Source organism: Rousettus aegyptiacus, unplaced genomic scaffold, assembly GCF_014176215.1.
Source record: "Rousettus aegyptiacus isolate mRouAeg1 unplaced genomic scaffold, mRouAeg1.p scaffold_m13_p_5, whole genome shotgun sequence".
NCBI classification, from domain to species: domain Eukaryota; kingdom Metazoa; phylum Chordata; class Mammalia; order Chiroptera; family Pteropodidae; genus Rousettus; species Rousettus aegyptiacus.
In genome coordinates, this window is record NW_023416308.1 from 74,724,027 (window position 1) to 74,743,158 (window position 19,132).

A 19,132-nucleotide genomic window follows, 5' to 3' on the forward strand; every position below is an offset into this window, starting at 1 on the left:
CCTGATTCTCCATCCCCTTCCTGTAGACCAGCAGGTCTGTTGGTTCTGGCTTTTTTCTCCTCCCAAGGGATGGTAGGAATGCCTTCACTTAGTCATTTAATCTGGTCATTATGGAGGTTCTACCCTCTGGGGCTGGCTCACAGTGTGGGTTACAGGGGTGACAGTCTTGTGTGTGCCTAACATGGGGGTGTGGAAACAGCCATAAGGGAGGTCCAAATAAGGTAACGACAGATCAGGTAGTTAGGAGCTCAGATAAGGACGGGCTTCTTCCTGCCTAGAATAGGGAATCAGAAGACTTCACAGGGGAGGGAAACTTGGATAGTTGGTGGGATACAGGCATGCAGGGCAGCAGAGCCGATCTGGGTGGGAACCTCAGAGCTAGGGCCAAGTTTGCCCACTTTGATCTTCCTCTGCTAAAGTAGGAGACAGAAGGTCCTATATGGGATCTCTCGTCCTTTTTCCAACATATGTTGGTTGAATATCTATTCTGTGCCATGCACTGTGCTGGGCACTAGGAAACCAGGATGACTGAGCTCCCATCTCCGATCACAGCAGGGCAGGAAGGAGGAATTTGTTGTAGCTGGTCCCATGGATCAGGGAGGACCTCAGTGGATGGGCAATGATGACCAGGTGGTCAAGGCATGCCTGACAGAGGGAGCTGCATTGGTGTGGAGAGGTCCAACACCAGGTGAGCTCAGGTCCTGAGGTAGTGTAGTTCATTCAGGGAGGGTCAAGGCAAAGGCTGCAGAGTGGCAGAGCCCACCCTGGAAAGGCCTGGTGCCATGTGAGTGGGCAGCCACGAACCGGGACCTCCATTCCACATGCCCAGACCACACCCCACACCTTTGCATGCTCCCTGCCGCCATGCTTCTCACCTTCCCTACATATCGGGCAACACACCCACAGGTCTCCTCTTACTTTAAGCTAGGAACTCTAGGTTGTGACCTTTATTCTATTGCCATCCCTTATTTCTGGATTTTGGGGAGGAGGCTTGGTAGAAATCAATCAAGGCTTGTACATATCAAAAAACCACAATGTATTTGTTTTCCAGATAAACAGAAAAATTCCACCCACCTGCCTGCTTTTGTATGAGGCAAAAAAAAAAAAAAATACTGTTAAATATATAAAACGTACATAAAAATATATTATTCAGCTTTCCTTTGATCAATTAAGGATTGTTTTGATCAAAACCAGAGATTGAGGGGTGGAAAGAAAGACAGGAAAGAAAGAGAGAGAAATAAAGACAAAAAGGGAGAAAAACACAAGATGGAGACACTGAGAATAACCTGAGAGAAGGTGAGATACTCACAATCAGAGTGAGGACAGGAATCAGGCAATAAAGAAGGCAGGAAGGTGGAGAGCCCCGCTAGCTTTACCTTTGCTGCCCAGGAATCAAGGCTCACCCAGAACCTGGCCCTGCACCTCCCACCGAGCTCCCTGATGCTGCCCAAAGCCCAGGAGGTGAATCTGTAACTCATGTCTAATATCACTTCCCTAAAACAGCAAACAAACAAAATTAAAACCAGCCCTCTAGTTTTAAAATAGGTCATCATTGCTAAATTGGTTATAAGTGTATTTTAATTCTTCCTTGATGTTTGTGTATTCTTAGCGAAATTTCTCTCTCTTTTTTTTTTTCACTCGAATTTAAAAATTTATAACCTGCTTCTCATAGATCTGGGGAGTTTCAAGCCTCATTTCACGAAGGCTAGAAACTCCCTAAGCATATCATTGTGGTTTCAAGGTCGTTTTACTGCTAAAATGACTTACATTTTCAGTACCACAGATGTAAAAAGTTTCTTTCAGGATGTAATCACTTACGTGTGGACTATCTACATTTAGGGCGAGGCTCTACCCTAGCCCCACCTGAGGTCCACCTGAGGCCAGCAGCTGAGGACACTGAGACAGGAAAGGCAGCTATTTCAAAGGACTGGAACAATCCCTCTCTTAGGCCCTACTCATGCAGAGCCAGGCACACAGTCCAAACTTCCTTCCTCCCACTGCCACTGATGCGTAGATTCTCATGATACCTGGACTCTCCTAAAATACCTGTAATACCAGAATTAACATAATTACAGACAGGCATACCTCTTTTTATTGAGCTTTGCTTTATCAAGCTTCGCAGATGTTGCATTTTTGCAAATTAAAGGCAAGACCTTTCACCAGCAAAAAGATTACGATTTGCTCTACTGTGGAGGTCTGGAACCAAACCAGCAATATCGCCAAAGTGCGCCTGCCTGTATTTTATTCTTTATCGTGTGAATACTAGTTAACGCCAGCAGTGCACAAAGAGAGTCACAAGGTTCATGGGTAGAAATCGGTGCGGGGTGTACAACCCTGTGTCATTCACTAACCTTCTTCAACCTTGGCATCCTCCTCTGAATATGGGAACTCTAATGACCCCGTCGGAAGAGAGGAGCGAGGATGAAATGACACGATGGCTGCAGGGAACCCATAGTGGATCCTAAATACAGGTCACTTCAGGCCCCTCCCCTTCTCTTTCTAGTACTTGAAAAGTCTGTGTTCACTGTCTTCCTGATAAATAGTTACCTGTGAGTAATCTCTGACAATACATGAGGTTGACTGAGGCAAACCCCAATTAGGAAGATCATTTTAAAGAATTCCAGCTATCGAATTACCTTGAATCCACAGACCTAAACAATAATGTTCTAACAATTTATATTTATTGATCACTCGCAAAGCATTTTTTTCTGTGCCATTCCATTGGCCCCTCCCAACGCTGTGAAGTGGGTGTTTGTCCAGGTAATAGGAAAGGGAAGGAAGTTTAGAAAGGAAGGATACCTGCCAGCACGGTGGGCTCAGAGAGACGAAGGAAGCATGGAGCCCAGGTCTTCCGCTCCACAGCCTGTGCTGTTTCTCCCTTCCCTGAGCAAGGCTGAGGCTGACCTGCAGTGAATCAGGTTGGACTCAACTGAACTACCGTGCTATACAGTGCCAGTCTGGTCAGGCCAAACAGGCCCTCTAGAAGGCTTACCGAGATCCTCTTTAAATCCTGGGATCCAGATACAAATCAGCAGAAATAGAATTTGATGAGGAATTCATACACAACTGGCTCAAACATCTTTACTGAGCTGACCACTTGTCTGAGTCAAATATACAGGTTTTTTTTCCCTTGGGTACTAAATTGACTGGGTTACTAAAATGCATGGTTATTGAATACAGAATGATCCAACAAATTTTTCATTCATAAGAAATACTTGGTACTGGTGATACCAAGGTGAAGTTACTGTTACCTGAGGCATTGGATCAGAGACCACCATTTTGTGCATTTAATTTCGAACAATGGAACTAAGCTTAACTCTTTGTCCCTTGTCCTCACATAAGCGGCCCTCAATCACTTGTGATTTTAGCATTGTATTTTAACTATCTCAACCCAGACATCTTATCTGGGGCCAAGGGAGCTTCAGATGCTGAGAGAAATAAATTACTGCCATTGCTACTGGCTTAAACTGCCAGAGAGATCTTTAGAACATGCAAGTCTGACCATGTCACACCTGCTTTCAACCATTCGTGGGCTTCTCAGAGCCTACAGAAGCTCTTGTCCCCTCAGTGCACCATGCTGCTTCTCACCTCCATGCTTTTACCCACGCCACCCTACCTGCTCAGATTGCCCTTCTGCTTCTCCACCTGGCTAACTCATCCTTCAAGACTCCGCTCAGGGGACATCTCCAGGAAGCCTTTCCCGCACCTCCCAGGCTGGGTAAGATGCTCCCTGTGTGTCTTCATCATGGAACTTACCACATGTGCTGTGTCATCTACTCATGTGTGTGTCCCCCACACTGGACTGTCCTCCACCAGGGCAAGGACCAGATCATTCTGTTCATCTCTGTAGCCCTAGTTTCTGGCCCAATGCCTACCTCAGAGAATGTCTTCTAAAGTGTTTGTTGAATGAATAACGAGTGAGTGAATGAATGATGACATTCACCACCTGCCTCCATATTCACCATAGTGCCTCCGCAAGGCTTCCTTCTGCCTAAGAACTGGCTCAGCTCACGTGAAAGGGGTGGTTTTGAGAGAGGTCACGGCCAACAGCAGAGCAGAGAGCGGTCAATGGCTGGTTTTAGAATAGTCAGCTTACCTCTGTACTTTATGTAGCCACTTTTTCTAAACAGTCTTGACTTCAAAAAACCATAGACTCTTGGTTAGAGGGTAATGTTAGGAGACTGGCCGAGGTCCTAACTCCATGATGGCAAAGAGGCAGGTCTTAGGAAGCAGGGCTGGGAGTTAGAGCCATCAGGCCAGGCTCCACTGTTTACTAGCTGTGTGTCCTTGGCTGAGTGTCTTAATTGCTTTGAGCCTCAAAGAGGTAACAATAATACAAGTATCCATCACCGTCTAAATTTATTTGGTTCTCAAATTCAGAAAGTAGGAGTTTGGTCAGTAAGGGATATGGTGTTATCCGAACCTGTTTGGTTCCAGAGTTTGGGAGAGCAGGTGGTAAGAGTTCTGATGGCAGAGGATACTTGTTTCTGATTTACAGGAGTTATAATGGCCCAATGAGGATGCATGCGAAAGTCCTCTGGAGAATGTAAAGTGGAATACCCTTGTCAATAGTTCACTTAAGGGTAGTTTTGCTGACCACCACTTCCCAGTCGCTTATCATCCTTGGGCCCAAAAATGTGAAAGCTGGAACTACATGTGTTTAACACACTCGCTCTGCCACACAACGGCCTAACAGAAAAACCATGTAGTGTGGCTCTTGCTGTCCTGGCCCCAGCCCAGCCCTTCCCCTGGCCCCTCTTCTCTGAGCACAGCCTATAAATCACCCGGTACAGATTCCATTTTTGCAATTACTTGTTCATTTTCATCGATCCCCTCTGGACACATGAAGCCAATTTTGATTAATTGCTTAAGATTCCATCTGTCATTTTAGGTGGGATAGGGAGAAAGGACAGAAATGGATCTGCAGGTTCCCAGGAGTACAGAGCTAGACAAGAACTAAGTCATTAGGTCTGCTTGCTTAGTTCTAGCACTTTATATTTTAAAAGGGTCATTAGCAGAATTATCAGATTCTGGCAGCCTACTGAGATAGTCAGCTCTGCCCTTGACTTTGTATTCTTGGTGTTAAAACAACCGAGGATGCTTTTTAAAATATTTATTACACAAGAGGGAATTTATTTAGTTCTTAGCGGGTCATCTCTAGAAAATGTATTTAACAGGAAAAAGGACAACAGCAGCAGCAGCAACAGCAACAACACAGGACAGAAAGCATAAACCGTCTAGCTACTTAATGCAACCTTTTCCAAGTACTTCAGGAGAACACGTCAGCCTGCAGGGAACCTGGGCTGGGGGTGGGCAGGGAAATCTGAACTAGGAATCTGACTCAGGTCTCTAGTCCCACTTTCGTAAAATGCAAGTTGGCACAGCCTAGTGGGGAGAGAATTAACATTTATTTGGCCTTTACACACTTGTTCTCATTTAATCCTTACTACAGGGCTAGAGAGTCTATATAAGTATCATCCTCGTTTACAGATAAATCAAGACTTGGCAATTAAATAACAAGGTCACACGCCTTGTAAGTGGTGAGCCAGGATTTGAACCCAAGTTTGGATGACTAAAACCCATTCTTTGTCCAGTACTTGGTACCATCCCTGGGATCCCTATTGTAAAGATGTACATCTTCCAGAAATAGCAGTCTCTGCATCCTGTCCCTTCCTTCCTCCAAAACCTTCAGTGACTCCAAGTACTCTTGTCGTCTACGGAAAATGAGTCAGATGAAGGTCACAGATGCTGAGTTGAAGCAACGCAGTTACCATCCCCTACATACCTCCTATTTCCCACCCCACCCCTGCATAGAATTAAGCCTTGTGGTGGCAGCATTTTTCCTAGCTGTGGTCCTAGCTGCTCTTCCTCTATTGATGAGCCACATCTGGTGGACTCTCTGTGTGGCCCCAGGCCGGTAGACTGATTGGCAGCCATGCAGGTAGGGCTTACAGGTGTGGGTGTAGATGGGCACTATCATCAGACCAGGATGCTTCTGCTTTCTGGGCCTATCTTCTGCACCAGAGTCTGCTGAACACCAGGAGGTAAACCTAGGGCAAGGGAAGGTTCCTTTGGTAGTAGATTCAGGAAGGACCAAGGTGAAATGGGGTGGTTCTTGGAGGCCTGGCCCCCAGAAGGGCTACTCTCAGGAGATGTGGTCGGGCCCTTGGAGCTGGGGACCTGCTAAGGTCAATGGCTCTAGCCTTTTGCACCAGGCAGAACCAGTCAGGGTCATATTAGGCCAGACCCAGTTCAGACATGTGCAGACAAATATGGATTCTCTGTCTTTGAAGTCATACCCAGGAGGCATATTGTCATAGAGAGGAAAGAGCTCGACTAGAAGCCTGTCATCCTCCATTAAGGTATTGACATGGCCACAAACTCACTATGTGACCTTTCTGAGCCTTATTTCTACCCATATCAGGAATACAGGGGTACGGGTGACCCCTGTCTGCCTGGCTGACAGGGCTGCTGTAAAAATACAATGTGCCATGCGGTACGTAAAATCCTCATAGAAAATCATAAAGAGAAGTTACAGTTTAGAGGGACAAAAAAGGTGCTAAGACACTTAAAAATAGGAAATCATTTGTGTGTCATGTTAATGTGGTTGTTAGAATTTGTTCTTGTGAGAGTTCTTTTTAAAACTTCTCCTCTAAGTCTACAGCCATGCCACCCTGAACAAGCCTAATCCCATCTGATCTCAGAAGCTAAGCAGGGTCAGGCCTGGTTAGTACTTGATTGGGAGACCACCTAGGAAGACCAGGTGCTATAGGAATAAAATATAAATTTAAAAAAATAATAATAATAAGAGATTGTAAGCTGACAAGGTCCTTGCAATCTGTGAAGTCAACCAAAGGTTGCCTCGCCTAAAAAAAAAAAATCTTTTCATCTAGAATGGAGGTCCCTCTGTATGTGCCAGAGCTCTATGCTCCTCCACTCCATTCAGTGGCCTGGCATATAGTAGGTACTTATTAAATGTTTGTGGAAGAGGGGAGGGAAGAATGAGGGGGGAGAGAGGGAAAGAGAGATGAAGCAGACATGGTCTCTGCCCTCACAGAGCCCCCATCTGGAGAGGCAGCTGCAAAAACAGTTGGCCACTCATCTGAGGGGGTGAGGGGTTGGGGGTGTGCTGTGGAGTGACCCTGGAACTGATTCTTCAGTTGCAGAAGAGGGGGTTACTAGACAGATGGAGAGGGCTGGTGTTGCAACTTGCACTGATGTGTGTGAGAGAAAGCTGAAGCAGCCAAGGGCTATATCGACAGAGGTGTAGACTCCAGGGCAGAGGTGGTGTGTCCTGCTTAGAGAGCACTCCTGCAATTTCCCTTTCAGCTCTGGGGTCACACTTTCCAGAGGATGAGAAGCCATCTGAGATGCGTTGTGGAAGAATAGTCAGGACAGCAAGGGCTGTGGAAACCAAATGTCTGAGTTGTTGTGGGGCATATGTTGCCCAGACAAGCCAGGAATAAGGACACAATTGCTGCCCCCTCCAAATATCCTCAAATATCTGAAAGGCTGTCCTGGGGCTGGCAGCTTGGCATTCTCTGGAAGGGTGGCCCCAGAGCCCAAACCTGGATCAGGGCAGGAATGGGAGGCAGTAGAGCTGACAGAAATACAGGTTTCCACTCAAGGTCTAACACCTTGTCTGCCTCATTGGGTGGCGTACCCCACCCTGGGGTAGTATAGGCAATGGGTAGGGCCAGCTGGCAGGGAGACAGCAGAAATTCAGGAGACCAGTGACCCTCAGGTCTGTCCTTCCAGCCCTGGATACCTTTAACTTGGCTCTGTGAAGTGAGCTTTCATAGATCAGAGAGGGAGGACTTCTTTAGAAAAGTGACATTTTTGCCCCTGAAGGGAACTTGGAACCTCTCTAACTGAAGAGACACAGGCTAACGAAGGCGTAGGGCCAAGGCTAGCGCTGGTACCGGCACCCTAGTAGCTTAACAGTGTCCATGGTACATGTTTACAGGTTTTTCTCCTGCTCCACACAGGGGCTCCTCAAGTCAGGGCCCCGGCCTCATTCACCCCTGTGCCCCCAGCACAGGGCCTAACACAGACTTTGTCCAGTGAATGGATAAAAGAGAAAAAATAGAATAAAGAGGAAAAGTTACATACCAGCCATCTATTATTCCCACAAATGTCTTCCAGGTACTACTATGAGCCAGACACTAGGTACTGGTGATGCAAAGATGAAGAAAACACAACCCACAGGCTAGTGGGAGAGGCAGGTAATTACCAAACGCCATGATGATTGCTAAAGGCTACCATGGAGTCCTGTGGGGGAGTCAGGCAGGAGCGAGAACTGTTGTTTTGAGAACGCCTTGTCTCCTGCAGATTCTTCATGAGAATAATAAGCCTTTTAAAGACGATTTCCTTGGCACTGCCCCTTGGGCTGCTGTATTTCCCATAATGGCATTGGGAGCTTTGTTTGTGTCTGGGAAACGTGGGCACCTGTACAGGGCCCATGGAGGCAGACAGGAGGAAAACAAAGCCATGATATTGCCCTGTCCACTGTCCCTGCAGCCTCCTGCCAGAGCCCCTGAGGTGCAGTCAGCCTGGGCCCAGGCTCCGCCCCGACTGCCCATCTTTGCTTCTAGTGAGTTCGCTCCATCCCTTCTACCCACCCACTGAGATGTTGAAAGGCCTGCGTTTTAGTCCTGGACCTGTTATCTGTTAGCTGTGTGGCTATGGAGAGTTGCTCACCCTCTGGGCCTAGCTTCCCACCTGTAGAGTACCACGATTGGACCAAATCACTGAGTCCCTCTTAGGAACTAACATTTACTACTATCGCCTGTATTCCAGGGGTCATGCTGTAACAAAGCCTCCCTGGAAGGTAGGCACTGCAATCCCCAGTTTATAGATTAAGGAGACTGAGGCTCAGAGCCTGGTACATCCATGACGACATCCCATGGCTAGGAAGGAGTTGGGTCAGCATTCATGACCCATTTTTCTGTCCTCAAGTCCAGTCAGTGTGCTTTCTCCTCCAGCAGGCCACCCTTTCCCTTATGAGAAATGATCTGTGTTAAAACACCTAGGACCAAGTCTGGCACATAGTTATTGCTCAGGAAATATGAGCTTCTTTCTTCCTCAGGGCTTCTCCAAGCTATGGAGGCAGGGATTCAAGGACGGGGTCTACAGGCCCCTGATTTCTGAACAGGGCCCTACTTCAGGAGCACGGCCCTAGTTCCGAGCTACTTCGATGTTCAGAAATAGTCTGGGGAGAAAAAAACCACATGGTGGATTATGGGATTAGAATTGTGTGCAAGGGCAGGAATCAGTGGGAGGGAAGGAAGCCTTTTCTGCAGATAGACTGAGACAGGGCTGGATAATCCTGCTTCCAGACTCTGATGAAGCATGGATCCAAGGTCAATGTGCATGCATGAACTCAGGAGGGTCACCTCTCTCCATGAAAAGAAGAAGGGCAGAAAATCAAGTTCCTAAGACTCAGGATGTCTCATGTAAACTTGGACCATCGCATTTTACAAATAGGACAGAGGCTGACACAGAAAAGTCTCTCGATTATTCATTCATTCGGCAAGCATTTAGTCAGGGCCTTCCCTGGCCCAGGTACTGTTTTAGGTACAGAGGACACAATGATGTGCAAACGTGACAGGGTCTTGCTCTCTGAATGCTTCAATCTGGTAGGAGAAACAATCCAAAAGAATGTAAGTAATTTGCTGTGATAAGGAGTAGGAAAGAAAGGGCCAGGGACTAAGAGACCCTGTAGCAGGAGACCTGTGGGTCAGGAAATGCTTCCCTGAGAAAGAACTCCAGTGAGTACTGGAGAGAGGGATGCTCAGTAGGCATTAACCAGGGGAAGAGGGAGCAAGAGAAGGTTTCAGAAGGAAACAAAAGCATGGAAAGTAACAGGGCAGACTGAGAGCAGAACGAAGTCCTGGGAGGCGATGGGAGCAGGCTGGTCAGCCAGGTGGGGCTGTGTAACAGGCTTTACTCTTTATTCTAAGTGCAAGGAGAAGCCACTGGAGAGTTGCAAGCAGGGAAGGAATCTGCTTTTTTGAAAGAACATTCTGATGTCTGTATGAAGAATGGATTGGAGGAGGAACAGGGGATACCAGTTAGGAGGCTGTGACAGTGTTCCACAGAAATTATGTCACAGCTGGTGGGAGGAAGGGAAGGACGGAGGGGAAAAGTGGAAATATTTAAGAGATACATGCTAGGAGCTGAAACAGATGGTTCTTGATGGGCTGGGTGAAGGTTTTGTCGGAGAGAAAGATCTTGAGGATGACTTTGGGTTTCTGGCTGGGGCCATAGGATAGTAGATGAACCAGGTTTCAAGAGAAATATGTAAATCTTTCCATTTGACCTTCTTTGTTCTAGGTATTGTGCTGGCCACTGGGGCTGCAGGCCAGAAGGATGGCCCCTGCCTTTAGGGACCATCTAGTGGGGTAGACCTGACATGTAATGGGGGTCTCTGAATGTGGGCAGAGACTGTAAAATGCTGCTACAGGAGAGATACGGACAAAAATAGTGTGGAGAGAGACATCTAGGAGGACCTTGTGAGGAGATGGGATCTGAGCCAAGTGAACAAGGACAGACAGGGCGAAGTGGGTGAAAGAGGGCAATCCAGGTAGCAGAAACAAAGAAACAAAACATTGGGAGTGTGTGAAACAGCATGGGGCGGCCAGAGGACAGTGCGAGGAGGGTGAGGCTGCAGGGCTGGCCGCCACCTGCCCTGCTTTCCACCAGGGCTGCCGTGAGGGTCCAGCGTGTGAGCATTTAATAAACCATTTGTACATTTATTATAGTAATGGACTTATTCATGGGATGCACCAAAGCACTCCACGAATATCAAGAGTTATGATTTCAGATCCCTGACTAAAAGGATCATTTGTTCCTCTGTCGTAATAATCCCTGTCATTTGTATTGCTCTCCCTCTCGTGCAGGTGAGGAAACTGAGGTCTCCTGTAGTTGAGTAATTGCCCCAGCTCTTGCAGGCCATACGCAGCACAGAAGCTGAGACAAACGCAGCAGTCATTTTAGTTTCCTAAAGGGTACACAGGCCGGGAGGAGAAGGGGTTTGTGCCATGTGCTGTCTGGAGAAGAAGTGTATCTGGCCAGGATGCCAGGCTTGGTTGTGCAGGCTGGACCATGCCCAAGGACAGCTGGCCTGTGGGCTGACTGGGGCTGAATCCAGCCCATCCAATTCACCAGCCCTGTGCCAGGCTTCCCCACTAAGGGCACGGCTCTTTGTACTGCACACAGAGGGCACTCTGAGTGTTGCTTTTGCCAGCCTTACTGGAAGTGGTGGGGCATTGAACAGCAGGGAGTCTGGCAGGGCACTGTGGAACCGAGTGATGGCCAGTCAGTGTCAATGAGACTTTTATGTTGCTCTTGAGGATAGTTTTGTTCATGAGAAAACCAACCGTGGCTGCTGCGGTTTTAAAAATGAATGCTTACTTGATAAAAGTAACAAATTTAAAAATCTTGTAAATTTAACAATCTCTTTGAAGGGGGATTTTATAACTTAATTAATACAATTCACCTGAATAATTTAAAACAAATTATAAATAATTTAAAATAAACTAAGCTTAAAAATATGAAAGCTATTAGGTTGTCATAAAAGTTCCATTATCATTTATAAAATTTGTATAGTTGTCATCTTTCCATTTAAAATCACAAGTCTAAATTAGTTATTCCATTACACACTTTATATTGGAATCACAGTCATTCTGTTACAGATTCTAATATGCCAAATTATTTTAAACATTGCAAATAACATTCAAACTAAATCCATTCCTCAATACCAACAAAAGGTATTATTGTAATTTATTGTTTCTAATCTTAATTCTAAACTTTCCTATGACTAAAGATTCTTATCCACTAAGGAAACAGCTTTACTAACCCAAGCAATATAAGGATATATATTTAGGCAAATTATATATATATATATATATATATATATATATATATATATATATATATATATAATCCATCTATCTATTAATTTACAGCTGACCGAGAGTGCTTATGAGACAGAAATTTGGGCATGACATGGGAGCCAGTGCTGCAAACATCCAGGGAAATGTATTTGTCAACTCAAACTGTGCAGCTGGCCCTCAGACGACACTGAGTTTATATCCTGCCACTGGAATCAGTTTTGCAATCCAAGCCCCTGAGATCAAGTTAAGCCGAGGTCACCTTTTTCCAGTCTCCTATCTCAGCTTCATTACCCCTTCAAGACGACCCCACCCAGATCATTCACTACCTGATAGGATCATCTAATCAATTTCCTGCTTGATTCTATTCTGAGTTAGGTTTTTACTGTTTCTCTCTAGCCAGCCACAAAGTGTTAGAGGTATCTTAATGTCATCCTTGGGTTCTGTATGCCTCTGGTGGCCTTGCCTGGCTCTCTCCACAAACGCTAAGTTCTTACTGATGGTAGCCAGCTGTGTCCATCTGGCCAGAGCAGCTGTGCTCTGTGTCTTGCTGTGAGCCAGGGAGCTGCACTGGCTTCTCTCTGTCCACTGTGATGCTTATAGGGACTAGACAGACAGGCTGCCTGTGCCACCATGTACTCCGCTGAGAGACGTACATCTCTGATCCAAGAAATGTCAGTACCCTGGTAGCTTGAGATGCTAAATACAGTAAAAAACTTCTGGATCAAGATGATATGACAGAGTGAAAAAAGTCCAAATATGTGTAATTTTACTTTAAGTAAACAGAAGAATAATTATATAGTACTATCATAGTGCAAGGTGCACTACATACATGATCTCTATTTATAAATTAAATAAATATCTTTATACCCAGTTAAATAGATGACAAACTTGCGAGGCTCAGAGAGATGAGACCATAATGAGCTAAGGAAGTATAACTAAGTAGAGGTCTCATTGCACCAGCTTTAATAAGCAGGTACGGCAAATTCCTAAAAGCCAATAGAACTGTTAAAATGATGAAGTGGTTTTAAAGACTTGAGTGGCCACAAAAGGCAAAAGAGTAATAATAGCTCCCCTGTACTGAGCATCTACTAAGTCTCAGACTGGGGGCCATCCAGGTCCCCTCACTTTCCAAATCAGTTGCCCTCCCTCTCTGGACCTCAGTTTCTTCCTCTGACAAGTAAAAGTGATAAAACCCCTCCCTGTAGGCTTTATAGGGTTGCCGGGTTGCTGAAATGAGCTAAGAAAAGAAGTGATTTGGAAAGTGGAATGTGCTATAGATGTGCAAGAGTTTGTGACACGGGCTGAGTGGTGACTTTCTGCTTGGCCTGCAAGGAAGGAGAGTACATACTAAACTAGACTGCCAGGGTCTGATTGTGGCAATGTTTACCCTTGACATCAGTGATGTTACCTGCTCTCCACAATGCGAGGCGGGGGTGGGGGAAGGGGGGAGGTGCAAGGATGTGGTGGGGGTCCATAGTGAGGCAGATAGAGTAGGCTGTGAGGATTCTGGTGAGAGGCTTGGTTCTTGGCTGCAGGGAAGTCAGCCCCAGAGATTTGGAGTAAGTGTGGGCAAGGGCCCAGGTAGAGAGAACTGGAAGTAGGGATGGAGTGAAGGACGCAGGCCTCTTCACTACCTGAATGAGGAGTTTCAGCCACTCACCTACAAAAGGTGGCGGCGATGGCAGTGGCACGGGCAACAATGGGGCGCATTGTCTATAGAGAATTTAAAAGCAATAATAAAACTGATTAAAAGTTGGTCTGCTTATTATTATCACCATTTGCTGATTGTTCTAAACAACATCAATGATAAAATACTTTTCTGCTTGTAAGGAATGGGGGAAAGAGACATTCCTATTGCCCTCTTTCTTGGCATGCCATGAACCCCTTGTCCCTCCCCACTGTCAGCCCTTAACAATAGGGTTGGGGAGAGGAAGGAGCCCTGGAAGGCACTGAGGACAAGAAAAGAGCACTCTGGCCTATAGGGTCATCTGAGTGGACAGCTAAGATGGGTACCCAGGATAGGCCCAGCTATCCTGGAGGAAGAGCAGCCTGAGTACAGTGTGGGGTAGATGGACTGCTGGGATGCCCACTGCAGGACTCTGAGTCCCGTTACAATATTGCCATTTTCACCTGGGTGCCACCCTCTTTGCCACGTGCAAGTTATAATCAATTGGCAAGCACACTGAATGACTAATTCCCGAGCCTGCCCCTCACCCCACCCCACATTCTATACTAAGAACATGGAAATCAGGTCTCCTCCCGGCTCTCCAGCAAGAGCTGCCCTGCCCAAGCTCCACAGGCAATCTGTGTTCTGCCCTATCCCTGGCCCAAGCTCTGGCCCTCACAGTGACCACCTCTCTCTCCTCTGCAGGAGCCAGGTTGAAACCACCAGTGATTCACATAAGAACCAAGGTCCTGTAGCCACAGAGCCAGACAAGGATCAAGGTCCCGTGGGCTCCGGGCCTCTGAAAGATCAAGGTCCTGTGATCCAAGAACCTCTGAAGGATCAAGGCCCCATGGTTCCAGGGCCTCTGAAGGATCTAGGTCCCACAGTCTCCTCATCAGTTAAGGATCAAGATCACGTGATCCCTAAACCTTTAAAGAGTGAAGTTTCTGTGGTCTCAGCACCAGTCAAGGACCAAGATTCCTTGTTCCTGGTGCCTCTAAAGAACCAAAGTCCTGTGGTTCCAGCAAGAGTTAGGGATCAAGGTTCCATGGTACCAGAGCTTCTGAAGGATCAAGGTCCTGTGGTCCCAGTACCTGTCAAGGATCAACGTCCGATGGTCCCAGAGCATCTGAAGGATCAAAGTGCCATTGTCACAGCACCTATAAAGAATGAAGGTCCTGTGCTGTCTGAGCCTATAAAGAATGAAGGTTTAGTGGTTCCAGAGCCAGTCAAGGATCAAGGTAGAGTGGTCCCAAGGCTTCCAAAGAATCATGATTCTGTGGTTGCTGCGGCTGTAAAGAATCAAGGTTCTACAGTCCCAGCACAAGTCAAGGATCGAGGACCCACAGTCCCTGAGCCTCTAAAGACTCAAGGTCCTGTGGTCTCTGCTCAAGTCAAGGATCAAGGCCCCATAGTCCCTGAGCCTCCAAAGACTCAAGGTCCTGTGGTCCCTGCACAAGTCAAGGATCAAGGCCCCATGGTCCCCGAGCCTCCAAAGACTCAAGGTCCTGTGGTCCCTGAGCCTCTGAAGAATCTAGCTCCTATGGTCCCTGTACCTCTGAAAGATCAAGATCCTCTGGTGCCACCACCAGCAAAGGACCAAAGTCCTATGGTCCCTGAACATCTGAAGACTCCAGGTCCCAGGGGCCTTCAGCTTCCCACTGTCTCACCTCCACCCCCAGTCATGATCCCAACTGTCCCCCATGCAGAATATATTGAGAGTTCCCCTTGATCCTCACCCCTCAACACACCAAAGAAGGAGCTAATAGTGAAAGTGCTCCCTCCCCGGGGCGGGAAAGACTCACATTTAATCTGCATGAAACATGTACTGTATAGTCTTGCCGGAATCTAATAAAACTGATCCCTCTGGCTCAGCAGTGTCTCCGGCTCCATTTGAGAGAGTGTGTGTCTGTGTGTGTATGTATGCACGTGCACCATGCACATTTGAAAGTGGGCATGCAGGACTCTGCATCACCTAACTGGGCCAGAGAAGTCTGAGAAATCCCAGTTTAGATTAGATTAAGTGCTAGGAGATGAAGGACAGGGCATGCCTGTTTCTCCCTTACTCTCACATTCTTATACTTCACTTCTGACACAAGTGTGTGTGAGTTTCATATACTTCAAGCAATTATCCGACACCAGCTGGGTGCCCCACAATTTAACTCAATTCTGACACTATCTACCTGGAGATAGCCTCAGCTCCTGCAGGTTAAGGGAGTCCCATAAGACTGCCCCCAGCCCTCTCACTTCAGATACCAACTGCAAGTCCCAGGATGTCTCTCCCCTGTACATCTAACTGGCTATAAGTCGGTATACCCACAACCTCCTACTTGGGCTCAGTTTGCTAGAATGGCTCACAGACCTCAGAAACACGTTTACTAGTTTATTATAAAAGGATAAAGGATACAGATGAACATCTAGATGGAAGAGATGCATAGGCTCCACACTGAGCTCCCCCTGTGGTGGGGTGGGGCATCACCTAAGTCTCACAATGGGGAGAGCCCCAGATTGAGCTCCCCAGGGATAGAATGGAAATACAACTGGGTGCATCTCAAAGCTCTGGAGACTTTTAAGAGGTAGGAAGAGAAATAAGTGCACAAAGGAAGCTGAGAAGGGCTGGCCCTAAACTGTAAGGAGAAACCAAGGGCCTGTGGTACCAAAAGTGTTTAATGAGAGTGATGCCCAGTGATAAAAGCTGAGAGTGCGGATGAGGACCAGGTGGCTGTCGAACAAGGCAGTTTTCACTTGGCAAGAGGGTGTAGATCTGGGCTCCAGCCCAACAGCAGCCACATCGATTTTCTCATTTGCCAAAGGGTCCTGATGATGATTAGAGGAGATCCTGAGGCAGAAAACCTCTAGCTCAGGGTTCAGCTGCAGGCAGCCACTCCACCGTATCATGTTCTGTTCTCCACTGCATATAAAGGAGCCCAGTGAGGGAGGTGATGGCCAAGGCCTCTGGTCCTGGACTGGGGCTGTGAAAGTCCGAAATGAACTAGACTCTCTTCGTTCTCCCCAGATGCAGACTTTATTCAGGGCCCGGTTCTTCCTTGCTGCAGCCATTTCCCAGCTCCTCCTCAGCATCCATCATTTCCATACCTCCTCTCTCCCACTTCCTCCCTTTGGAGGCCTGGGGAACCTAGGTAAAGAAGGACCTTGCTGGCCTCTGCCAGGGACTCCGCTTGTACAGACTCGTCCGCCTGGGGGAGAGGTGAAGAGGCTGGGATGGGGTGACAGGGCGGGTGGGAGTCTCTGCCAGGGGAGGTCCCCACTGCTGGCCCACAACCAAAACCGGGTGGGTCAGCATCCCAGCGCCGATCTAAGACTTAGATTCCGAAGACGCCCAGACTCCGCTGGAGAGCCCCTGAACCTGGCTCTCTGCTCCAACTCTTCCTGCCCACATCCCATCCCAAGAGCTCACTCCCTGCCCGGCCGCCTTGCCGCGGGCACCAGGCAGTTTCCCAGGGCCCAGGCCGGGGGTTTCTCTGTGGGTGCAGCCTGCAATAGTCTCTGCAAGGTCTTGGGACGCGAGGTTGGGCCATGGGGCAGGCGGCGGGTGGGGGTGGTGGTCGGGGTTGGGGCGGGGGGGGGGGTGAGGGGGAGCTGGGGTGGGGATGTGCTGGGGCCCAGGTGAGCGAAAGAAGCCTAAGCGACAGCGAGCACAGACTACGCCCCCCACCCATCTGCCCTAGGAGGGGCTGGCTCTACCTGGAGGCCGGCCTTGGAGACAGGCCTTGGAGACCCCAGAGGAGTTGGGCCGAGGCCTCGCGTGACCCCTGGTGGTTGATCTGGGGAAAGGCTGCGATTTTACCCCTTTTCTCAAAGCGATTCTCTCTCCCTTAAAGCTAACCTGGAGGTAACATGGCCGGGCCCGTTAACAACCAGACCCTGACCTATCCACCTCCACCATCTGCCTTGCCACCTTCCACACCCAGCAACTCCACCCCTCACTGCACAGTGGAAGCAGACCTCTCACCACCCCGGTTGTCTCTGCACATCTCTGAGCTGCACCTGTATGATTAGGATGACCTCCCACCTAATTGGGCTATTGTAGGGATTAAAGGAATGACATATATAGACTATAAACAGATCATGCGCTTTTACTATTAGAATCTGGCCAGTTCTTCTCTTGCCCTTCCTGTGTGATGTAGAGGGAGAACAATCATCTAACTGAATAGGAGCAATTCCCAGGGCCTCTGGCAGATCACTTAATCTCTCTTGGCCTCAGTTATCTCATCTGTAAAACGGGGAAATCTCTACCTCCCCAAGCTGTTAGGAGGCTGGGATAAAATGTTATGTATATTTATACATACAAATATATAATCATATATTTTTATAATTATATATAAATCATATATTTATATATATAAAATCAAGTGACTTGACATGGCGTTTAGCACAAAGCAGAAGCAAAACACAAAGGTAGTACTAGCTGTATTATTAAAATGATCGCTTTGATTAAGAAATACCTACTCACCCTTCAAGGCAATGCATGTTACCTCTTCCGGAGAATCTTTCTAGCAGCCTTTTCCCTTACTTAGCAAATATGTGTTTAGCGCCTTCTATGTACATGATGCTGAATCTGAGTGCAGGACATAGTGATGAACAAGACGTAGTCCCTCATGGTGGGGACAAACAGTGAATATATCAATAAGTGGATAATTTCATAGCACTAGGGAGTCAGTAAAATAAGATAACATAGTAGAGAAACTGAGGTGGAGGAAAAGCTGCTTATATTGGTTGGTCAGGTAAGGCCTCATAGAGCAGATGACATTCAAGCTGAGTTCTGGATGACAAAAAAGGGGCCATGCAAATAACTAGAAGAACCACTTGCCAGGCGGAAAGAACAGCTAATGCAAAGGCCTTGTGACAAGGGAATACATGTCTGAGAGCAGAATAATCCAGGGGACTGAGATACAGTGAGTACTGAGCACACCTGCCATTGGCCCTAAGTCTCTACGTGTAGATAAAACCCCTTGAAGGTAGAGACCTAATTTACTGAGTCCACAGTACCAGACAGAACTGGAGCTCTTTAACAGTTAAATTTCTGTTGCAGTAATAATGGGAGTGAATCAGCTGGCCTTTCTGCAGCCCCATTCTCATCTTAGAGCAGTGGTCCCCAACCTTTTTGGCACCCAGGGACCAGTGCTCCTATGAGAATCTAATGCCTGATAATCTGAGGTAGAGCTGAGGCCGGGGAGCAGCTGCATATGCAGATGAAACTTTGCTTGCTTGTCTGCTCACCTCCTGTCACACGGCCTGGTTCCTAACAGGCCATGGGTCAATACTGGTCTGCAGTCTAAAGGTTGAGGACCCATGTCTTAGGACTCCAACTGGGTTGCCCAGACAGGCAAGGGCTCTCTCCCAAGACCAAGAACCACCAGGCAGAGTTGTTGAGACAAAGAAGCCAAAAAGGTGCCCAGAGAGAACTGACCTGCCCAAGGTCACACAGCCAGCGAACAGCAGAGATGGGGCTCGTATCCAGTTTCCTCTGCTCCTCTGCCTCCCTGGCTATGGGTCTTCTGTCCTGTGCATCCTACTTGCCCTCTCCCTCTCAGAACTGTGCCATCAG

The 19,132-nt window shown here is 47.5% G+C and overlaps 1 protein-coding gene and 1 pseudogene across 1 annotated transcript in view; both read left to right on the plus strand.

Annotated features, from left to right (window-relative positions):
• The window catches only part of MAP6 (microtubule associated protein 6), a 68,460-nt gene extending 53,034 nt beyond the window's left edge, over nucleotides 1-15,426 (plus strand). The window contains exon 4 of the mRNA XM_016161600.2: nucleotides 14,269-15,426. Coding sequence (XP_016017086.2) covers nucleotides 14,269-15,295 — 1,027 coding nt within the window. The 3' untranslated portion in view covers nucleotides 15,296-15,426. The remainder of the gene's footprint in view (nucleotides 1-14,268) is intronic.
• Nucleotides 6,657-6,775, plus strand: LOC118603423 (annotated as a pseudogene).
• Nucleotides 15,427-19,132: the final 3,706 nt, after the last annotated feature.